This window comes from Pelodiscus sinensis, chromosome 22 (genome assembly GCF_049634645.1).
Source record: "Pelodiscus sinensis isolate JC-2024 chromosome 22, ASM4963464v1, whole genome shotgun sequence".
Lineage (NCBI taxonomy): Eukaryota > Metazoa > Chordata > Testudines > Trionychidae > Pelodiscus > Pelodiscus sinensis.
This window is the reverse complement of record NC_134732.1, coordinates 160,756-180,763: the sequence shown is the minus strand read 5'-3', so window position 1 is coordinate 180,763 and position 20,008 is coordinate 160,756. Positions and strand designations below refer to the sequence as shown.

The 20,008-nt window shown below is 48.0% G+C and overlaps 1 protein-coding gene across 2 annotated transcripts; it reads right to left on the bottom strand.

Annotated features, from left to right (window-relative positions):
- Positions 1-522: 522 nt before the first annotated feature.
- On the bottom strand, positions 523-18,932 carry EDF1 (endothelial differentiation related factor 1). Of its 2 annotated transcripts, none has more exons than XM_025190523.2 (5): positions 18,783-18,932; positions 13,413-13,464; positions 6,474-6,634; positions 5,785-5,878; positions 523-864 (listed from the first exon to the last, which is right to left on the bottom strand). In XM_025190523.2, exons 1-5 carry the CDS (start codon positions 18,858-18,860, stop codon positions 851-853), a joined length of 399 nt encoding a protein of 132 aa, XP_025046308.1. In that variant the 5' UTR covers positions 18,861-18,932; the 3' UTR covers positions 523-850. The 2 variants fall into 2 exon arrangements, with proteins under 2 accessions (XP_025046308.1, XP_006134815.1); XM_006134753.4 differs by lacking the exon at positions 523-864 and adding an exon at positions 3,764-4,326 and having other exon boundaries at positions 18,783-18,930.
- Positions 18,933-20,008: the final 1,076 nt, after the last annotated feature.

The following is a 20,008-nucleotide window of genomic DNA, read 5'->3' as shown; positions in this document are numbered from 1 at the left end:
AGTGTCTGTCTACACAGCAATTCCGTTATTTCAAAATAACAGATGGCTTATTCTGACTTCTGTAAACCTCATTCTACAAAGACCACCACCTTATTTCAAAACAGCTATTTTGAAATAAGGCATGTGTAGCACCACCATTTGTTATTTTGAAATTGGCTCTCACAAGGGCCACTGTAAGTGGGCACCTCCTTGGGCTCTAAGACGAGATAGCACATCTACATTAGGGAAGCCTGCCTCGGACTAATTTTGAGGCTTCCCTGGAGTGTAGATGTGCTATTTCAGAATAACTATTCAGGAATAATTTATTCAAAAATGACTGTGCAGTGTAGGCTATCTTCAGAAAGAAGTTATCAATAGTTCAGTGTCATGATGGAAGGGCATAATAAGTGAGGTCAGTAATTTAGATATTGGCATAGAGAGTTCACTTATGTTTGCAGATGATATCAAGCTGGGAGGGGTTGCAAGTGCTTTGGAGGATAGAGTCATAATTCAAAATAATCTGAACCAACTGAAGAAAGGGTCTGAGGTAAACAGGATGACATTTAATAGAACAAATGCAAAGTATCATAGCATAGTACTCCACTTAGGAAGGAACAATCAGAATGGGAAGTGACTATCTAGGAAGGAATACTGCAGAAAGATCTAGGAGTCATAGTGGATCACAAGCTAAATAAGTCAAAAGCATAATACTATGGGGAGGGGGGAAAGGAGTGTGATGAGCAAGACATAAGTCATTCTTCCACTCTATGCTGCACTGATTAGGCCTCAAAGGGAGTATTGCATCCAATTCCAGGCACCACATTTCATGATAGATGTGAAGAGATTGGAGAAGGTCCAAACGATTCAAGATCTAGAAAACATAACCTACAAGAGAAGATTGAAAGAACCAGGTTTGTTTAATTTGGAAAAGGGAAGACTGAGGGGGGACAGGATAACAGTTTTCAAGTACTTAAAAGGACGTTACATGAAGGAAGGAAGAGAAATTGTTCCCTTGGGGCTTAAATTGCAGCAAGGGAGATTTAGGTTGGACATTAGGAAAAACATTCTACCTGTCAGGGTGGTTAAACACTGAAATAAATTGCCTAGGAAAGATGTGGAATCCCTGTCACTGGATTCAGAGCAGGTTGGATAGACATCTCTCAGGGATTATCTAGAACTGGGGTGGGCAAAAGCCTCTCAGCAGGGCAGTTCCAGGCCCTGCCTCCTAACGTGTTGCCTAGCAGTCATGGGGACTGCATGAGCCCTTTAAACAGAAGCCATTAAAAGGGCTTGCAAGTCCCAGCTCCCTGGCAACACGCAAGTAGTGCCAGGAGCTGAGAGCCCTTTTAACGGCTTCTATTTAAAGGGCTCAAGCCTACTGGACAGCTATGTTGCCTGGCAGCCACCCTACAGGAGCAAACCCTTTAAACAGAAGCAACTGAAAGGGCTTACAGCCCCATGCTAGCTGTTTGCCTGGGAGCCAGGAAATGTGTAAGCCCTTTCAACTGCTTCCTTTTAAACGACTCATGCCTTCCTCGTGACTATCAGGCAAAAGCCTTAGGGAAGGCACACGCCCTTTAAATAGAAGCAGTAGAAACAGCTCTAGTGTCTGCTGCTCCCAGGCAACGCACTAGCAGCAAGGCTGAGAGCAGTGAAACCTTTAAATAGCAGGAAATGTAAGTGCTCACAGCACCTGTCCCCTGTGAATGTGATGCCTGGGAGCTGCAGGTGAGGCACGAGCCCTTTCAACTGCTGCTATTTAAATAAATGTCCCTTCTACCTGAGACTCTGCCCCTTCCAGCTGCACTTGTTCAAAAATTATTGCCCACCCCCGGTCTAGATGGTGTTTGGTCCTGCTGTGAGGGCAAGGGATTGGACTGGACCTCTGAAGAACCCTTCCATTTCCAGTATTCTAGGATTCTATGTCTAGAAAACGGTAGTACCCCTCCTATCCAGCACAGTGGTACTTAACCATAAATCTAATCCTTCCAATCTTAGTCATGGGTAATTGCATCAAAGCAGCTGTGAACATCTAAGAATTACTTACTCACCAAGGAGTCAGGGAGAAATGGTGCTTTCGTAGCATACCGATATATCTGGCACTACGTTATTCTATGTCAAATACCACTGTATATAAAAAAATTCTTTACAATCTCAGAAGCTATTTAGTAAAGGATCAGATTAGAATTCTAGTCAATCTTGTAAATTCTATACAACCTTTACTATGTCAGTATGTATCTTCAAATAAAAGCAACTGATCAACTGCTGGTTACTAGATGCTCCTTACAGCCAAGGACTGGCCAACAAGGAGATAGCACATCAACTGGACTTTGAGACGGATGTCAAATAGCTACACTCAGGGCCTTGGATTCAAGTCCCAGCTCTCCTAGAGTTCATGCATGACCTTGGGAAGCCACTTACTGAATCTCAACACCTTCTTCTGCCTCCCTCAAAGGCAGGGGGTCTAAAACTCCTGGTCCACAAGCCAGTCACAGTGATTGTCAAAGCAGGGGGCTGTTCCATTACCTGTCCCCAAGCCCTGCCTCTCCCCCACCATGGAACCTGGTTCCCCAAGAACATAGATCACTGGAGACATGTGGGGAAGCAGTGCACACAGGTGGGGACACTCACTCCACTTTACCCATACTCCCACCACCCACAGGGAATATAAGGAGGTGTGACTGTTGCCACCATATGGCTCCAAGCCCCCATAGTGATCCTCAAAAGTGTGCTCAGGGGGATGGGGTACCATGGTGGGGAAGAGGGCAGGGTGATAGCAGAAAGGGGCAGGGCTTGGGGGCTGGTAAAAGACAGGACTCAGGCCTGACTGCCAATTGCTCCAGACACCTCTGATCAAAGACATGCTGAGAAGAAATCAGGGCAAAAGGAGCCCTGCAAATAAAATGGTTGCACTGTATTCCCAATGGGCTCCAAGAAGCAACAGAGAGAACGAAGAGCAAGGTTACTGCAGAGTCCTACCAAGGAACATGAAAGGGATTTTGAAGACTTTAGAGATTTCCCACATGCTTTTGAAGATTAGTTGGCATAAGCCCAAGTTTTTTGTACAGCTGGTTTCCGCACAACCCACGGTTGTATTTGTGGAGCCTGACGTACAGCATCATTTTAGCTAAGAGGAAGCCTGCAATATGAACCAGAATACAGGCTAGAGCTGCCAGCCAATTAGTTCTGCCTCCAGGCCAGCACGTTTGCAAGTCTTACTTCCAGAAGCACCATTCAGAAAGCCTGAAGGCAAGTGTTCCATTTCAGCATTCCCTTGGAGGTGAGAAATATGCCAAGTGCATCAGCAAGTCTCTCTCTTGCAGCATAACACAAAGGCTCTATGATGCAAGTCTGGCCTTCCCCAGGCCCCACACTAATTTACCTGGAGCTGTGGCCCCAGCAAGCTCAGGATATTTGCTCCATTCTGGTTAAAAGAAGTTTGTCCAGTTCCACTGGGTTTGACTAGCTTGGTACAAAATGTTGGGCAGAGGTACTTAATTTCTGGTTCAGTCTGTCACCAACTGCGTGAAGACCTCACTCTTTCAGCCCACACTCAACACCCTGACTTGTTTCAGATGATTCAAGGCTGCTGTTCCAGTCCATACAGATCATCCCACTTTCTTCACTTCTGGCAACATCTGACTCTTCCTGTATTCTCTCTGGCTTTTGAGCTTCAGTGACAGCTGCTATTTGCCATTACATGTAGTCCCATGGCACTAAACAGGTGCTGGGTGGGGAGCGATCATCAATGAACAGACCCTAGAAATGACCACACCAGCCAACAGAAGGGTAACAAACTTTATTATACAGCTCTTTCAAACAGGCTGGCAGGAACAAAGCAAAGTCATTCCAATATAGTGCCCAATACCAGCCCTTTTAAATATGGACTCTGACCAACCCCCACCTCTCCTAAACTCTCACAACCCACCCTCCCCTAAAATTGTTCCAATTAAACCATCCAACATCAGACCAACCCAGATGTCTTATTAGCTGGTTCAGAACACCAAGACATTTTTCTGGCAAAATTAGATGCAATATTTATTGGGTTTATTTCCTCAAACTCCAGAAAGGAGACAGGGAAAAACAAAAAAAACAAAAAAAAAAAAATCAGGAAAATCACTTAAGATTTGCCTTTTTACAGCAGGCAGAAATTCTGCAGGTTCCTCCCTCCCCCCCACAAGTCTGAAACCCTCTTGTTCATGGCAATATGAAGAGAGATTCTGGTGGTTAAAGAGTACCAGCCAGATGAGATCAGTCTGAACAAACTGATTTCGAGGCTTTGTTTTCATTTCCCTTTGGGGCCAGTCTCAAGTGGTTTTCCAATATCTCTTCCACGTAGCTTAAGGCCTGGAACGAGACACAAAGGAGACAACTTTCAGTAGTTTGACTTTTAGTCCTCCCTACATACTTGTCACCCTGAATCCTCAAACAGCCCAACAAACAAATTAAGATGATTGTAGTGGGCTAGAGGGAGAGAAGACACCCACTACATGACAGAAGTAGTAAATGAGAGGAGGAAAAATGGAAGATTTATTTAAGAAAGGCCAGGCTTTATACATAATTGAAAAGCAACTGAACGAGGTAATTGGTAAAACTGATCCTTGCCCAGGTAGCTTATAGGCCATTAGCCGAGTCACTGCCCTAAAAATAACACTTGGGGCGAGGGAGCGAGGGAAGAGAGGTCAGTTGTCCTAGATGCATTTCTCTTTTAACTAAGCATCACTGCAACAGGCATTTCAGATGCTATTAGCATCAGATGTCATAGGTGTGGCAGGGTCAGTCCCACTCCTGGGTCCCAGGCCCCTGTTCCGCCCACTATCCCACAGTCTAGGGGCCATGGTACAAGTCCCACTTGCCTTTTCTCAGCATTTGGCCTTCTGTCCCTTGGCAAAATAAAGGGGTGTTGGGGGCCAACGTCCCTGGCCAGTCAGGGCTGAGTAAATAGTCTTCTTCAGTCACCAGCTGAAGTTTCTGGCCACCTGGGGGGAAGGGAGCCTACACACACTCCCTGTCGTAGCCCCTCACCTCCCTGTGCAGCCTTTGGCAGTGTTGATGATATTCTGCTCAGCTCCTCTGATTCTCCTCATCAAGTGTTAGTTCCTCTCCACCTCCACTCTCAACTCGTTCTCCACTCTTTTTCCCTCTCTGACACTGGGAAGCTTTTTAAAGAAGTCCAGTGGCAGTTTGAAGTCAGCTCACGTGGCCCTTAATTGATTTACAGCTGCTCTGCCTCAGCTACACCTAATTAATTAGGGCTGTTGCTCCCCCCCCCAGCTGCCTTTCTCCCCTTCTATCAAGCCCTTTAACCTGTCCTGTCACATAGGCCATTACAAATATCTAGAAATGAAGGCTTTGTATAACTAGAGAGTTGAGCACTCATCCTACTGGCCAATGGCACAATGTATTCACGTAACCTTTGTCTTCTTGCAAAGTACCTGACTGATTTACATAAGGCCTTCAGGTGTCTGTCTTGTACTGCTTTTTTGGATGGCAGAGCAAATCCCAGACACTGAACCAATGTGAGGTTTCAATCCCTGCAGAGGGCTGAAAACGTCTGAGTTCCAGCTTCTGAATTAGCAGAAACAGTCTTAATATTAAGAAGTAATGTGTCACCCATAGGCTAAGCCATAAGACAGCACTGACATCAAATTTTCATGTACCCTACTGGCGAAGCAACACATGCTGTTGCATTTGAGAACATGGGGTGCAATGGAAAGGATTTGCATGTCAATATTCGTCGACAGCAACATCCCTCTCTCCCCAACTGAAGAGGGTTTAGATAGCTACTGTGCATCTGACACTCACCAATGGCTCTCTCGATCTTGCCCAGAACCTGGTTGTTGGGGATTGCCCTTCCACATTCATAGTCAGCAATAACTTGTGGTTTTTCATTGATTTTCTAAAAAGAAGATGTGCTTTAAACATATCAGTTCAACAAACAGTAAACTTTCAGAAACCCAAACCTCAGACATCCCATATGTATCTTCTCAGAAATATATAAGGCTTTCAAAAGTTTCCTCTGTCTGGATGCTACCATGCCAATAATAGCTGTACTGTAAAAACATCTTCCTCGCTTAGAAATCTCTCTCAAAAAAATAGTGGAGAGCATCTGTAAACTGCAGTGTGGCAGACACTTCTGTTTGAAAGCTCAAAGGCAGATAAGGTGTTGAAAACCTACATCAGCAGTTACTATGCCAGAGCTAAGCCAGTTAGACAGGAAGCCTTTTTAACCTCATCTTACAAAATAGCTCACAATTCTCGAAGAGACTGATCACAGGTTCCAGACAGATGTCCCTGGTCCAACACACAAGCTGCTAGTTAACAAGCACACTGAAAAGTTTGGAGGTGTTATATTGACCCTTGATGATACAGCCTTCTGACCAGTGGATAGTCAGGTGAACTTGACCCCACTTACAACCCAGCTCCCTCACATGCATCCAGCCTGGCTGAGGAAAAGCAAGAGTAGAGACCAAATGATACTCATAAGCACTTACTGTGGCCAAGTCCTTTTGTGTCAGGCCCTTGCTCTGTCTGCCCTGCTGGATTACTTTGCCCACCTCAAGGGGGACTCTGTCATGGTGCAGCTCCTCTGTTTCCCGATCCAGCTTGGCTGTGTTCTTTGTGATAGAATGCTGTTTGTTTTGGCCTGCTGCCCCTAGCATGTAGAACAAAATCAAAAGGAGGCATAAGTCAGAACTGTACTAAGACAAATAAGTTTATAGTTTTCAGTATTCACTGCCCATCCAATTCATCATTAGCTTTAGCCAGGTCCCTGTATTCTCCATGGGTGAAGATGTTACCCTAGAGTCACTCTTCAGAACAAAAGCTTTTATTTTAAAAGTGTAGCTCTGATGACTGCAAAGAAAACCTTCCAAACAAAACTCAAGTGTAACTGAGGCAACACTGTCTGCCGAGGGATGTAAAATCCCATTTAATCAGTTACCAGTTAACCACTTAAATGAGGATGGGCAGGGGAGTGGCCTGGCTAGAGCAGTCCCCTCCTCCTCCCCCCCCGCGCTGAGGTGTCCCTGCTGGTATCACACTGGGCCGGGCCTGCGCTGGATGGGGGCTGCTCTGGCTCCCCGAAGATTAACCATAACCAGGAAGCATCACCCAGTAACCTGTTAACCATTCACATCCCTACTATAGACTGCCTGAAATAAGATTGATAAAGTTAATTCACTCTTCTTAGGTATTAATTGGTTTCACTCTGAAACCTAACAACAAATCTAAACTATACTGCTGGCTATTTTACCAGAAATAGTTAATATTTTATCCTCCAATTTCCTACCCCAGATGCCAAGTACTCCAAGCTCCCATACCATAACCTGTATGACGGAACTGTGCACTGCTGAGGCATATTGAAAACTGAGAATTTAGGGCCAGAATCAAATGTAACACTACCCAAACACAAAGACTACTGGATTATTGGTTTTCATATTTCAGTTTAAAATAATAAATTGACTTTGAACTGATATAGAACTTCCAATCTCTGTGTGACGTAGTGGGGGTACTTGCTGGGCTGTGGTGACCTCTGCTGTCTGGAGCAAGACCCATCAGGGAAAACCTTATTATGCAAAGGTACTATACCGGTTGAACCAGCCTACCCCCCATGGGGAGAAACAAAGGGAGGTGGATGCTGCCCTGGCTGGGGGCAGGGCTGGGAGAGGTAGAGTCAGTTCCTGTCTGGAAAGCAGGGGAGAAGGAGCTGGGGAGGGGGGCTGGGACTCCCCTATCTCAAGGGGAGCACTGAGGCCTCTTAGCCCCAGTTCCTGTAACCAGATTACATCTGTGCTATGCTGTATCCTGGAGGAGCAATAAACCACCCTCAATTCCACTGGCTGGTGGAGTCTGTTTGTGCCATTTCGGGGTGCAGGAGACGGGGGACCCCCAACGCGCCGTCTCACTCTGACAATTTAATTCTAGTTTACTGGGAAGTATGAAGTTACTCAAAATGTACATGGACCGAGAAAACTCAGTCACTTGAGGGAAGATAATTAAATAGACAAATACTCTCACAATTCATATTATGTGAGTGTACACACATAAAATCACTGCATAATCAAAGCAAGCTAATTCCAGCCAAACCTTAACCTATACTCATGAAAGCTGAACAACTACATTAGACTGCAGATATTTCCAACACCGACTTTCTGTAGAAACCATGTTTATTTGTTGAGGATTTCAGGAATTTCTAGGGTTGTCAGACGGATGATTAAGGCTAGTTTCCAAATATGCATAATTACCTGCCTCTTGTTCATGAATTTACCAACCAAATGGCACATGATGCGTAAGGGTATTCCAAACATTAATCTTTCCCTGAACAGTTCACTTCAGTGGTTAAAAACCACAAAAGCATTTCATACCAACACTCCTTGATAGCCATGTGTTAATTTCAAAGGTAACCTGAAAATTATTGAAAAACTGGGCATATATGCTTTTTGATTGTGATGTATAGACTCAGGCTTTAAGGTCAGATGGGACCACCATGATCATCTAGTCCAGGGATTCTCAATCTTTTTCATTCGGAGGCATCCCCAAAATACTACAAAAGCACCACAGCTCACCTGTGGCACAACAGCTGTTTTTCTGCATATCCAGTAAATTAAAACCAGGGTCAGTGGTAGAGGGTACCATGCAGGGCAATTGCCCAGGGCACCACATGACAAAGGGCCCCATGAAGCTAAGTTGCTTGGGCATTGGCTTTTGCCCTTGTTTTCAACAGGCAGCTTGCAAAGCACCTTCCCCCCTCACCTCAGGCTCATAGCTGTTCAAAAACCACATGGCTCCTGAAGCCAGTAGGGGTTGGGGGCAGGTAGGCAGTCTGCTTGAGAAGGCTGCTGGCTGGGAGTCAAGCAAGTAAGTGTCCCAGACAGGCCTGTTTCTGACACTCCAACCCTCTGCCCCAGGTCACAACCCAAATCCCTCCACCCCCTCCTGCACTCCAGTCTTCTGCCACAAGTTACAACCCAAACCTCTGCACCTTAGTCCCCTAACCCAGGTCACATCTGCCTCTTTTACCCAGACTCCCTCCCAGACCCCACACCCTCTCCTGCACCCCAATCCCTTACTGCAAGCTCCCTTCTGCACCCAATCTCCATCCTAGAACCTACACCTCCTTCATTGATGTGAAAGAGTAAGGCCTTTGAATACTTTCCAAGTTCTTGGAGTGTCTCCCCCCCCCCCCCCCATAAAAAAAATTATTGCCCATCCCTGCTCTAATGCCAGCTCTGCTTTTTGGTTTATTTCAGCAACTCCCTGAAACCTGCTAACAGCTCTCTAGGAAGTCCTGGATCCCTGATTGAGCGCCACTCATCTAATCTGACTCCACCTGCATGTTTGCAGAACCACAGAACCTCTCCCACTCCCTCCTTAAAATGGTTAGGAATTTGGCTGTGTTACTGAAGTCATCAAATCATAGCTTAAAAATCAAGTTTGAGACCCTGAGTATGTTGGCAAATCCTACTGAGAAAGCACTCTCAGTAGTACCTCAGAACCCTCCCCAGCTAGTGACCCATTTCCAGCCATTAAGGGGTTTTGCTACCAGCAGCTGTTGAAGGGCCATATGCCATTGCAGGCAGTCCCATCATACCATCCTCTCCAACAACTTTTCAAACTCAAGCTCAAAGCCAGTTAGGATTTGTGTGTCCACTGTTGTGCTTGGAAGGCTGTGCCAGAACTTCACTCCTCTGATGGTTAGAAACCTTTGCCTAATTTCAAGCCTAAACGTGTTGATGGGAATTTATATTCTTTTGTTCTGCTCACATTGGTACTAATGTAAGTAAATCCTTCCCCTCCCTAGTATTTATCCCTCTGATGTATTTATACCTTTTGGTTAGGCTAAATAAGTCAAGCTCTGAGCCTCCTTTCATAAGGTAGATTTTCCATTCTTTGGATCATCCTGGCAGTCCTCCTCTGCACTTGAATTGAATTCAACTTTCTAAAACATGGGGGACCAGAAATGCACACAGTACCATAGATGATGTCTCAACAGGGCTTTGTGTATAATGGTACTTACACTTCCCTTTCTCTACTGGAAATATCCAACCAATGCATCTTAGGATTGCATTAGCCCTCTTCACAGCTGTATCAGTGGCAGATCAGAGTCATCCTGTGATCAGCCAATACACCCAGGTCTTCCTTCTCCTGTCACTTCCAAATGATAAATCTTCATCTTATAGTAAATATTTTTGCTGTTAGTCCCTAAATGCATGACCCTGCACTTTGCATTATTAGATTTTTAATACTCCAGTTTACAAGGCCATCCAGATCTTTACATACGATATTCTGGTCCTCCTCTGTATTGGCCATGCCTCCTAACTTTGTGTCATCTGCAATTTTTATTAGCATGCTCCCACTTTTATGCCAAGATATAAAGGAGAACTAAAAGGTCTTGATGGGTTTTTTTTAAGAAGGAATCTACGTCAACTGCAGATTTCCTGGTTTCACTGAAGGATCCATTGTAGGTCTCATGAGAATATGGTATTAATTCCCTCTGAATAATCCAAGGAGTGTAGTGCTGACTAAAAGATATTCCTTTCCCCAAATGTTAATCACTACCGATAATTCAGCATTAGCAACAAACAAAACAAATCCAGAATGTTTTAAACAGTGTGAATAAAAATCCCTTCCCTCTAAGTTTTCACTCTTGTGGCTCGTAGGAGGTCGTCAGTTCATTAGATTTCCAGTTACAGACTCTCAAAAATCAAGATCTCCTACAGCAAAGATGGCCAACCCGTCACAGACGAAGAGCCAAAATAGTGATGGATACAGCGCAAAGAGCCGAGGGAAAAAAATTGAGGAAAAAAAAGTTGGCTGCCGTGTTAATGGAAAGCTAAGATACAGTTCATTTGTATGAACTATTTTCTTTCAAATTCTGATTAGATAACACAATTAAAAAAATTCAAATATTTATCTATATACAGTAAACTTCCAATAATCCGGCACCTTTAGGACCCAGGGGGTGCCGGATTATCAGATATGCCGGACTATCAGAAAGGGGGGCTATGAGGGGCCTGGAGTGAGGTGGGAGGGGATGCCACCTCAGACCCCTCATAGCCCCCCCTTACGATAGTCCGGCTCTGCCCCTGGCGTCCCTGATTCAGCCGCTGCTGGTCAGTTTCAGCAGCAGCTGAATCGGGGATGCCTGCAATAGAGCAGCTGGGGTGCTGCCGGGTTGGTCTCACAGCGCCGAGGGGCGGCGCTACAGCACCAACCCGGCAGGACCCCAGCTGCTCTGCCCCAGGCGTCCAGATTCAGCCTGCTGCTGAAACTGACCAGCAGCGTCAGTTTCAGCAGTGGCTGAAGACGCCTGGGGTAAAGCAGCTGGGGTGCTGCCGGGTTGGTCCCGTAGCGCCACCCCTCGGCGCTGCAGAACCAACCCGGCAGCACCCCAGCTGCTCTGCCCCAGGGGTCCCCAAGTCAGCCGCTGCTGAAACAGATCAGCGGCTGATTCCAGGAAGCCCGAGGCAGAGCTGCTCTACACCCGGGCATCCTGGAATCAGCCGCTGATCTGTTTCAGCAGCGGCTGAATTGGGGACCCCTGGGGCAGAGCAGCTGGGGTCCTGCCGGGTTGGTCCCGCAGCGCCATCCTTTGGCCCTGCAGAACCAACCTGGCAGCACTCTAGCTGCTCTGCCCCAAGCGTCCCCAAGAGCAGCTGGGGTGCTGCCGGGTTGGTCCCACAGCCCCGAGACCAACCCGGCAGCACCCCAGCTGCTCTGCTCCCGGCTTCCCCGATTCAGCTGCTGGTCAGTTTCAGCAGCAGCTGAATGGGGGAAGCCTGTCCGGCTGCCCCAGCACTTCCGGGTTCCTGATGGTGCCAGACCATCAGGAGTCCCGGAGCATTGGATGCCGGACTAATGGAGTTTTACTGTACATGCCTACAACTTTTGACAAAAGCAAATTTAATACTTTGTAAACTCAAAACAAAATCCAAACACAAAAAAAAGTTGTTTGAAAGTGTTTTAATGCTAATATTTGCATTCTAGCTATATAGTTTCTCAATCTCAGATTGAATTTATTACATCTTTCTTGGATGTTTTTAGGTTATACAGTGGTTTGATTTCATTTAATGCACTAACAATATAAGCAACAAGCCCTGGTTATATTACTAATGCACAGCATTGTGTGTGTTGAACAGGAGTGCCTGAGTTGTGAAAAAAGTGTCTCTCTGGAGTCTGGATCTCTACTATAGCATGGCCAAGAAATGTGCACCTTGACAAAAAGTAACTGGCTACACTTGAATCCCCCTTACTGCTTTATTTCCACTTTAACTTATATTTGCTTTTTAAGTCTCAGCTTGACAAAGCCCTGGCTGGGTTGATTTAGTTGGGATTGGTCCTGCCTAGAGCAGGGGGCTGGACTTGATGACCTTCTGAGGTCTTTTCCAGCTCAATGGTTCTATGATTCTTAGTCTGACCTGATAATTACATATAGCTAACTTTATTAGAAGAGAATACTTTACTAAGCTAGAGGTGAGTTTATTCTTTCAATATTACGTTATTACAATCAACATCTTAAAAGGAAATGCGCAATTTAAAAATCAGCATTCACTATTCCTAACTTCTTCCTATTCTTTTCTTAAGCTTGCCCCATTATCCTTAACTATTGCAGCACATATAATATGTAGTGTCATAATCCAACCTGAGATCTCTGCAAAAACCAGGACTGTTCAAGTTAAAATGTTTTAAATATTTGTTATTTTCTTTAAAGTTTTATGGTGAAATCCACCAAAAAATATAGACAAAACAGTACCATTACACTGTCCATTGTAAATACATATTTACACTCTTTAAAGCCTGCCTTATATAAATGTTTAAGCACTTTAAATACGCAGGCTCTTAACATGGTATGCTGTAAGAGTCCCAACATCTGAAACAATTTAATAATTTCAAACTAGTACAGTAGCTGTTTTTTGTATTTTGAAAGTTTATGGAAATATGTATGATTTTTAGCTTCAATACACAAAGCTGTTACAAAACATTACTGCTGTGGTTAAAGGTTCTGTATCTCAGCCACTAGATCCTAGGATCTAGCTTTTAGGCGTAGATATTTTGCTTCAGACTGCTTTTAGACTGAAGAATCTTAGCTCCAATGATATTTTTGGTGCAGTTTCTCAAAAAAGGGCTTTATCTATTTTTAGAGTTTTGTAAATGCAAATAAAAAGATAATACATAAATGAATATGAAAAGCAAGTATATTTTTTAAAAAGATACAGAACCAGATTCTCATTTGCACCAAGTGCTTTCTATACAATTAAACAAACAGAAAGGGGCTTTGATTTAGGAGTGAATGATGTTTATGCCCATTGCAAGGGCCCACTCTACACAGTGCAAGGAGCACAAAAGCCAAGAGTGCTTCAGGATTACAAGGAAGTTAAAGGAAAACATGAAACCCACATTCCCTTCTCCACTCCCCAGAAAGAAACACCTACATTTCTTGGAGGTCTCTACATCTTCTCCTCTTCTCTGCGCTGCCAAGATTGCCTAGAAATAAGAAATTTAATTTTATCAAGATTAGTTCCATTAACCACCTAAGGCACAGACCATTATTTAAACACTTTAACAGAGAATGATTTATCATCCACAAAATAGCCAAGCTGCTAGCAAAAATATCCTCCTTGAGTATGTATCCAGGCAACCTGTAATAATGCTGTTAGCAAAGGGGAGAGAAAGTAGCAGCCTGCTTTGGCAGTTGGACAGGAGATTTATTAGTTTTGAGAAGTACATTGGAAGAACCCTCCATATTAACAGACAATTTGGATATTGTAGAGGAAAAAAGAATTACGTTGGGTGGATTTTAATCATCTTTCACCAAGTCTGAGAAAGAAACACTACCCTATAGCTCCTATTATTGAGAAAGCAATATAAAAATGGGCTAGGATAGTGTCAAATTACAATGTAGACACACAACTAAAGCCCAAGGTTCAACGCTGGCTCAAGTCTAATGCACCTTCCATCTACATACAAATCATGCAAACCCAGGGCAGGGGTGCCATTTCACGGAGGGAGGAGGGGCGTAAGGAGATGGGAGAGCAGCAACTTTACCCATGATTCAAGAACAACTGACAACTCTAGGTACAGTACTCAGCTATCTGCAAAACCCTAATTTTTGTAAAGAAAAAATACAAACCCCAATTAAAGCCATATTTTAAGTTTATATGTAAATTTAGAACAATGAAGAGACAATACAAGAAACCCAAAGTCTTGAGGTATCAGGTCTGCAGCCACACACAGATATCAGAACGTAAGTTTGATAATATCTCTACTACCTACTAAAGGTAGTGTATAAAGTAACAGACTTGGAGCACCATTTATTTTCATACAAATATGTTAGATATTTCTAAATAGAATTTTTAGTTATAAGTGAGCTTCAGCTGAACAGTGTCTATATGCAGTTTTTTAAACTGGCACTGCTATGGTGAGTACAAGTTACATTTACATTCTCGAAAAAGATAACATTTGACTATGTCCCTTTCAATAATGATTGACAAAATTCAATATGGTAATAAAAGTAATAATAATTACTCCAGCCAGGACAGGTCTGGCATTTTAGGGCTCACTACTCAAAGAATTAAATGTAGGCATAAGAAAGAAATAAAGCTATGAAATGGACAGACAAGTCAAAACACTAAAATAATAGCACTGTAATTCTTTAAAAACAAACAAACACACACAACTTTGAAAGAAAAAAAAAGTTAGAGAATACATGTACACTGCATCTTTCAACATACAGTACCAGGATATACCACCACCCCACTAGCGTCTGAGGGAGAGGGGGAGTGCTGGGGGCATGCATACGGAAGACTGAGTATGCCAGCACACTGCCTCTAACCGAAGCACTTGCTCAGTACAGCGGCAGCTGAAGCACCCACTCCAAGAGCTAGATGCAGCAGGCTCTCTCTTCTTCCACCCCAGCTCAGCAAGACCAGATGAGGAGAGGGTGGGAAGGAACTCTCCCAAATCAGTCTCCATCCTGATGAGCAAGTTGGGAGGTATCATATGAAACTTTGGGGGAGGGTAGGTGCCAAACCCAGGGCTCCAATGGTCTAAGGCTGAGTTGAACCAGGGTTAAATCCCTATTACTCTTTACAGTGCACACATGCCCAACTAGAAGTGTTCCACCATCTCACAGGATTTATTTGTCCCCTGGAGAGTCAAATTTACTGGGCAATCATGTTTTCCCACATTGTACCACAAGCAGAGGGCTAGGAGTTGACACATTTTAAGGTACCGTTAGGATGTCTGGACCAGGTGATTGGACTTGGGCTCACATAATGCAGTGTAGATTCCGAAGCCCCAGGCTGAGACCCAGTGTTCGTTAATTCCTGAACTGGGATTATAAGTAAGCATAGATGCTAAAGCCCTAAATTAACAAATCCAGAGTCTGCTAACTCAAAGTTGTACTAAAATTGGGCTTACATTGCACTGCAGAGGCACACTCAAAGTGCATAAATCTGAAGACGCAGGTTCAGAATACATTTGGCTGCCCACTGTGGGGCTCCCAAAACAGCCAGCCAGCCGCCTCCTTAGGCCGACCAGAGCAGCAGTGCCCAAACCACTGGGCTGTGTCTAGACTGGCAAGTTTTTCCGCAAAATCATCTGCTTTTGCGGAAAAACTTGCCAGCTGTCTACCCTGGCCGCTTGAATTTCTGCAAAAGTACTGACGATGTCATGTAAGATTGTCAGTGCTTTTGCGGAAATACTATGCTGCTCCCGTTCGGGCAAAAGTCTTTTTCCGAAAAACTTTTGCACAAAAGGGCCAGTGTAGACAGCAGAGATTTGTTTTCTGCAAAAAAGCCCCAATCGCGAAAATGGCGATTGGGGCTTTTTTGCAGAAAAGCACGTCTAGATTGGCCATGGATGCTTTTCCACAAAAAGTGCTTTTGCGGAAAAGCGTCCTGCCAATCTAGACACGCTTTTCCAAAAATGCTTTTAACGGAAAACTTTTCCGTTAAAAGCGTTTCCGGAAAATCATGCCAGTGTAGACGTAGCCCTGGAGCGGAGTCCCCGGGTGGTTTCAGCCCTATTAGGGTTGGAAGAACAGCAGCTGTCTGCCCCGCCACAGAAGCGGTGGGGCTGGAGCTGCTGCAAGTGCCAGCAGCTCTGAACGTCCCCCATCCTGTCCCCAAGTTTATTTTTAATAAAAGTAAGGGACAGGTCAGAGGCTTCCATGAACTGCTCTTTATTGCCCATGATCTGTCCAGGACTTTTAATAAAAATACCTTGTCAGATGTTACACTAAGGTGTCAAAGTAACCATCTATAATCTTGTCAGAAAAAAACTGCTTCAAGTCAGAAATGCTCTTTTATGACTTCCCAGGGTTGGATAAAAAATGGTTCCCATACCTAGCTACTTATCCACTTGCTCTGCTAAAATAGTTAGACTACAGCTGGTTATTTTTAAAGTAGCTATAAACAAAATGCAGCACTGTTAGCATCAACACTAGCTCAAAATAAGAACAAGTTAGTGTCTCACAAGTACTTATTTCCATTGATACCAAAACTACATGCTCCAGATTCACCCTGGAACTTTCAGTTACCTAGGAACAGATAGATTATAGGCAAAAGTCACAGAGCTTGGCATTTGGTTGCTGTACCACAAAGGGCAAAAGCATTAAGAGATGATTATAAAAGAGCTAAAAGACAGTTATCATACAGGGTGTTTTTTTTTTAAAAAACAACTGGACGTGGATGGACTGTTATCAGGTAGGAATCTGGTGCTCATTTTTACTGCCGCCTATCAGTAGTTGCACAAAACAGCTGCACAGCTGCGTTTTCAGGCAATGAACCCACATGCAAAGTAAGTAAGATGCACCCCGGCAGTTCGCAACTTCTGTGTTTCTAAAGCTACTGTCCAGTCACAAAAACCCTCAGAGCGAACAACAGGGGAACTGCAAATCAAATATGCGCGAAAGGCTCGGGCTGGGGCAAGACTCACGCTACAGGAGTTTACACTGTTCGGGCTCCGCCCCGTTATGTTGCATCAGCCAGTTTCTTCCGCCTTAGCCCGGAGCGTTCTCCCCGCACAGTAAGGGACCGGCCTCGGGCAGCCCGGAGCGATCCCCCCCCGCACAGTAAGGGGCCGGCCCCGGGCAGCCCGGAGCGTTCCCCCCCCCGCACAGTAAGGGGCCGGCCCCGGGCAGCCCGGAGCGTTCCCCCCCCCGCACAGTAAGGGGCCGGCCCCGGGCAGCCCGGAGCGTTCCCCCCCCCGCACAGTAAGGGGCCGGCCCCGGGCAGCCCGGAGCGTTCCCCCCCCCGCACAGTAAGGGGCCGGCCCCGGGCAGCCCGGAGCGTTCCCCCCCCCGCACAGTAAGGGGCCGGCCCCGGGCAGCCCGGAGCGTTCCCCCCCCCGCACAGTAAGGGGCCGGCCCCGGGCAGCCCGGAGCGTTCCCCCCCCCGCACAGTAAGGGGCCGGCCCCGGGCAGCCCGGAGCGTTCCCCCCCCCGCACAGTAAGGGGCCGGCCCCGGGCAGCCCGGAGCGTTCCCCCCCCCGCACAGTAAGGGGCCGGCCCCGGGCAGCCCGGAGCGTTCCCCCCCCCGCACAGTAAGGGGCCGGCCCCGGGCAGCCCGGAGCGTTCCCCCCCCCGCACAGTAAGGGGCCGGCCCCGGGCAGCCCGGAGCGTTCCCCCCCCCGCACAGTAAGGGGCCGGCCCCGGGCAGCCCGGAGCGTTCCCCCCCCCGCACAGTAAGGGGCCGGCCCCGGGCAGCCCGGAGCGTTCCCCCCCCCGCACAGTAAGGGGCCGGCCCCGGGCAGCCCGGAGCGTTCCCCCCCCCGCACAGTAAGGGGCCGGCCCCGGGCAGCCCGGAGCGTTCCCCCCCCCCCGCACAGTAAGGGGCCGGCCCCGGGCAGCCCGGAGCGTTCCCCCCCCCGCACAGTAAGGGGCCGGCCCCGGGCAGCCCGGAGCGTTCCGCCCGCACAGTAAGGGGCCGGCCCCGGGCAGCCCGGAGCGTTCCGCCCGCACAGTAAGGGGCCGGCCCCGGGCAGCCCGGAGCGTTCCCCCCGCACAGTAAGGGGCCGGCCTCGGGCAGCCCGGAGCGTTCCGCCCGCACAGTAAGGGGCCGGCCCCGGGCAGCCCGGAGCGTTCCGCCCGCACAGTAAGGGGCCGGCCTCGGGCAGCCCGGAGCGTTCCGCCCGCACAGTAAGGGGCCGGCCTCGGGCAGCCCGGAGCGTTCCCCCCGCACAGTAAGGGGCCGGCCTCGGGCAGCCCGGAGCGTTCCGCCCCGCACAGTAAGGGGCCGGCCTCGGGCAGCCCGGAGCGTTCCGCCCGCACAGTAAGGGGCCGGCCTCGGGCAGCCCGGAGCGTTCCGCCCGCACAGTAAGGGGCCGGCCCCGGGCAGCCCGGAGCGTTCCCCCCGCACAGTAAGGGGCCGGCCTCGGGCAGCCCGGAGCGTTCCCCCCGCACAGTAAGGGGCCGGCCCCGGGCAGCCCGGAGCGTTCTCCCCCGCACAGTAAGGGGCCGGCCTCGGGCAGCCCGGAGCGTTCCCCCCCCGCACAGTAAGGGGCCGGCCTCGGGCAGCCCGGAGCGTTCCCCCCGCACAGTAAGGGGCCGGCCCCGGGCAGCCCGGAGCGTTCCCCCCCGCACAGTAAGGGGCCGGCCTCAGGCAGCCCCAGCCGGAAGGGGCAGCCCGGGGAGCGCACGGTGCGTCGCCCAGTCGCTGCTTTCCGGACAGGCCGCCGCCCCGCAGACACCCGGCCGTTTAACCCCCGCGCGGCCGGCAACGGAACACGTCGCGCTGGGGCGGGGCGCCGCCGCCAGGGGGGAGGGGGGAGGGGCTCGGTAACGGCTGGCCCGGCCCGCTGACCTGCTTGGACTTAGCCTGAGCCGCGCTCGGCCCCTTCTTACGCAGCACCGTGACCGTGTCCCAATCGCTCTCCGCCATGGCACCGACCTGCTCCGCCCTCAGCTCAGCCTCCGCCTGCGCGGACCCTCCCCGCTGCTCATAGGGCGCCCTGCCTGCCACTCCTCGAGTACGCTGGCACTGATTGGATGAGAGCGGGGCTCCGCAACGCTTGATACGCTCTGTGCGCTGATTGGTTCTCGCGTCAAACAGGCAGTTCATTGGCCGAGCCGGACCTCAGTGGGAAGGTGGGATGTATAGTCTTAATAGCCTTCGGCGTAACCTGGGCCTGTCAGTGGTGGCCAGCGCCGCCCATGGGAGGGGCGGGGCAGAACCGAGTGCTCTGTTGGGTCGCGCAGCTGCCTGCTTGGGGGCGATTTCTACCAGAAGAGCTGCACTAGCCTAAAGCTCTCTGTCTCCGGTGCCCAGTACCACTTATCAGTGCTTTGCACCGCTTTACTAGTGCAAGGCTCCCTGACGCTGGTACCCAGCACCATTGTACCAGTGAAAAGCACCACTGTATTAAAGCATGCCTCTCTGACACCAATGCCAATCGCTGCTACACCAGAGTAATTGGCAGTATGCTGGGCAGGGGTTAGAGCACCACTAGACCCATAAGCTGCATCTAGACTGGCAAGTTTTTCCGCAAAAGTGGCCACTTTTGTGCAAAAACTTGCCAGCTGTCTACACTGGCCACTTGATTTTGCGCAAAAGCACTGACGTTCTACTGTCTGAAATCAGTGCTTCTTGTGCAAATGCTTTGACGTTCCCGTTCGGGCAAAAGCCCTTTTCCGGAAATTTTTTTGCACAAGAGGGCCAGTGTTGACAGCTAAAAACTGTTTTGCGCAAAAAAGCCCCGATGGCGAAAATGGCGATCGAGGCTTTCTTATGCAAAACCGCGTCTAGATTGGCATGGACGCTTTTCCACAAAAAGTGCTTTTGCGGAAAAGCGTCCGTGCCAATCTAGACGCTTTTTTCCGCAAATGCTTTTAAAGGAAAAACTTTTCCGTTAAAAGCATTTGCAGAAAATCATGCCAATCATAGTGATGTAGTTAAAAGTCTGATTTTCTAGTATAGAGCATCCCAGAGCAGCAGATCCTCAGCTGCTGTAAATACCTTAGAGACATCGATTCAATGGTGCTCTGACACTTTACACCAGCTGGGATCAGTGCTGTGATGTTTGGAAGTAG

What these genes read in the sequence shown, in the direction of transcription:
- EDF1 (XM_006134753.4), bottom strand. Translation starts at nt 18,860, where the DNA reads ATGGCGGAGAGCGATTGGGACACGGTCACGGTGCTGCGTAAGAAGGGG. An exon ending in TGTAGAGACCTCCAAGAAAT is followed by an intron (nt 6,635 to 13,412) that starts GTAGGTGTTTCT and finishes TCTACATGCTAG; the next exon opens with GGGCAGCAGGCCAAAACAAA. An exon ending in CAAGATCGAGAGAGCCATTG is followed by an intron (nt 4,327 to 5,784) that starts GTGAGTGTCAGA and finishes GTCTCGTTCCAG; the next exon opens with GCCTTAAGCTACGTGGAAGA.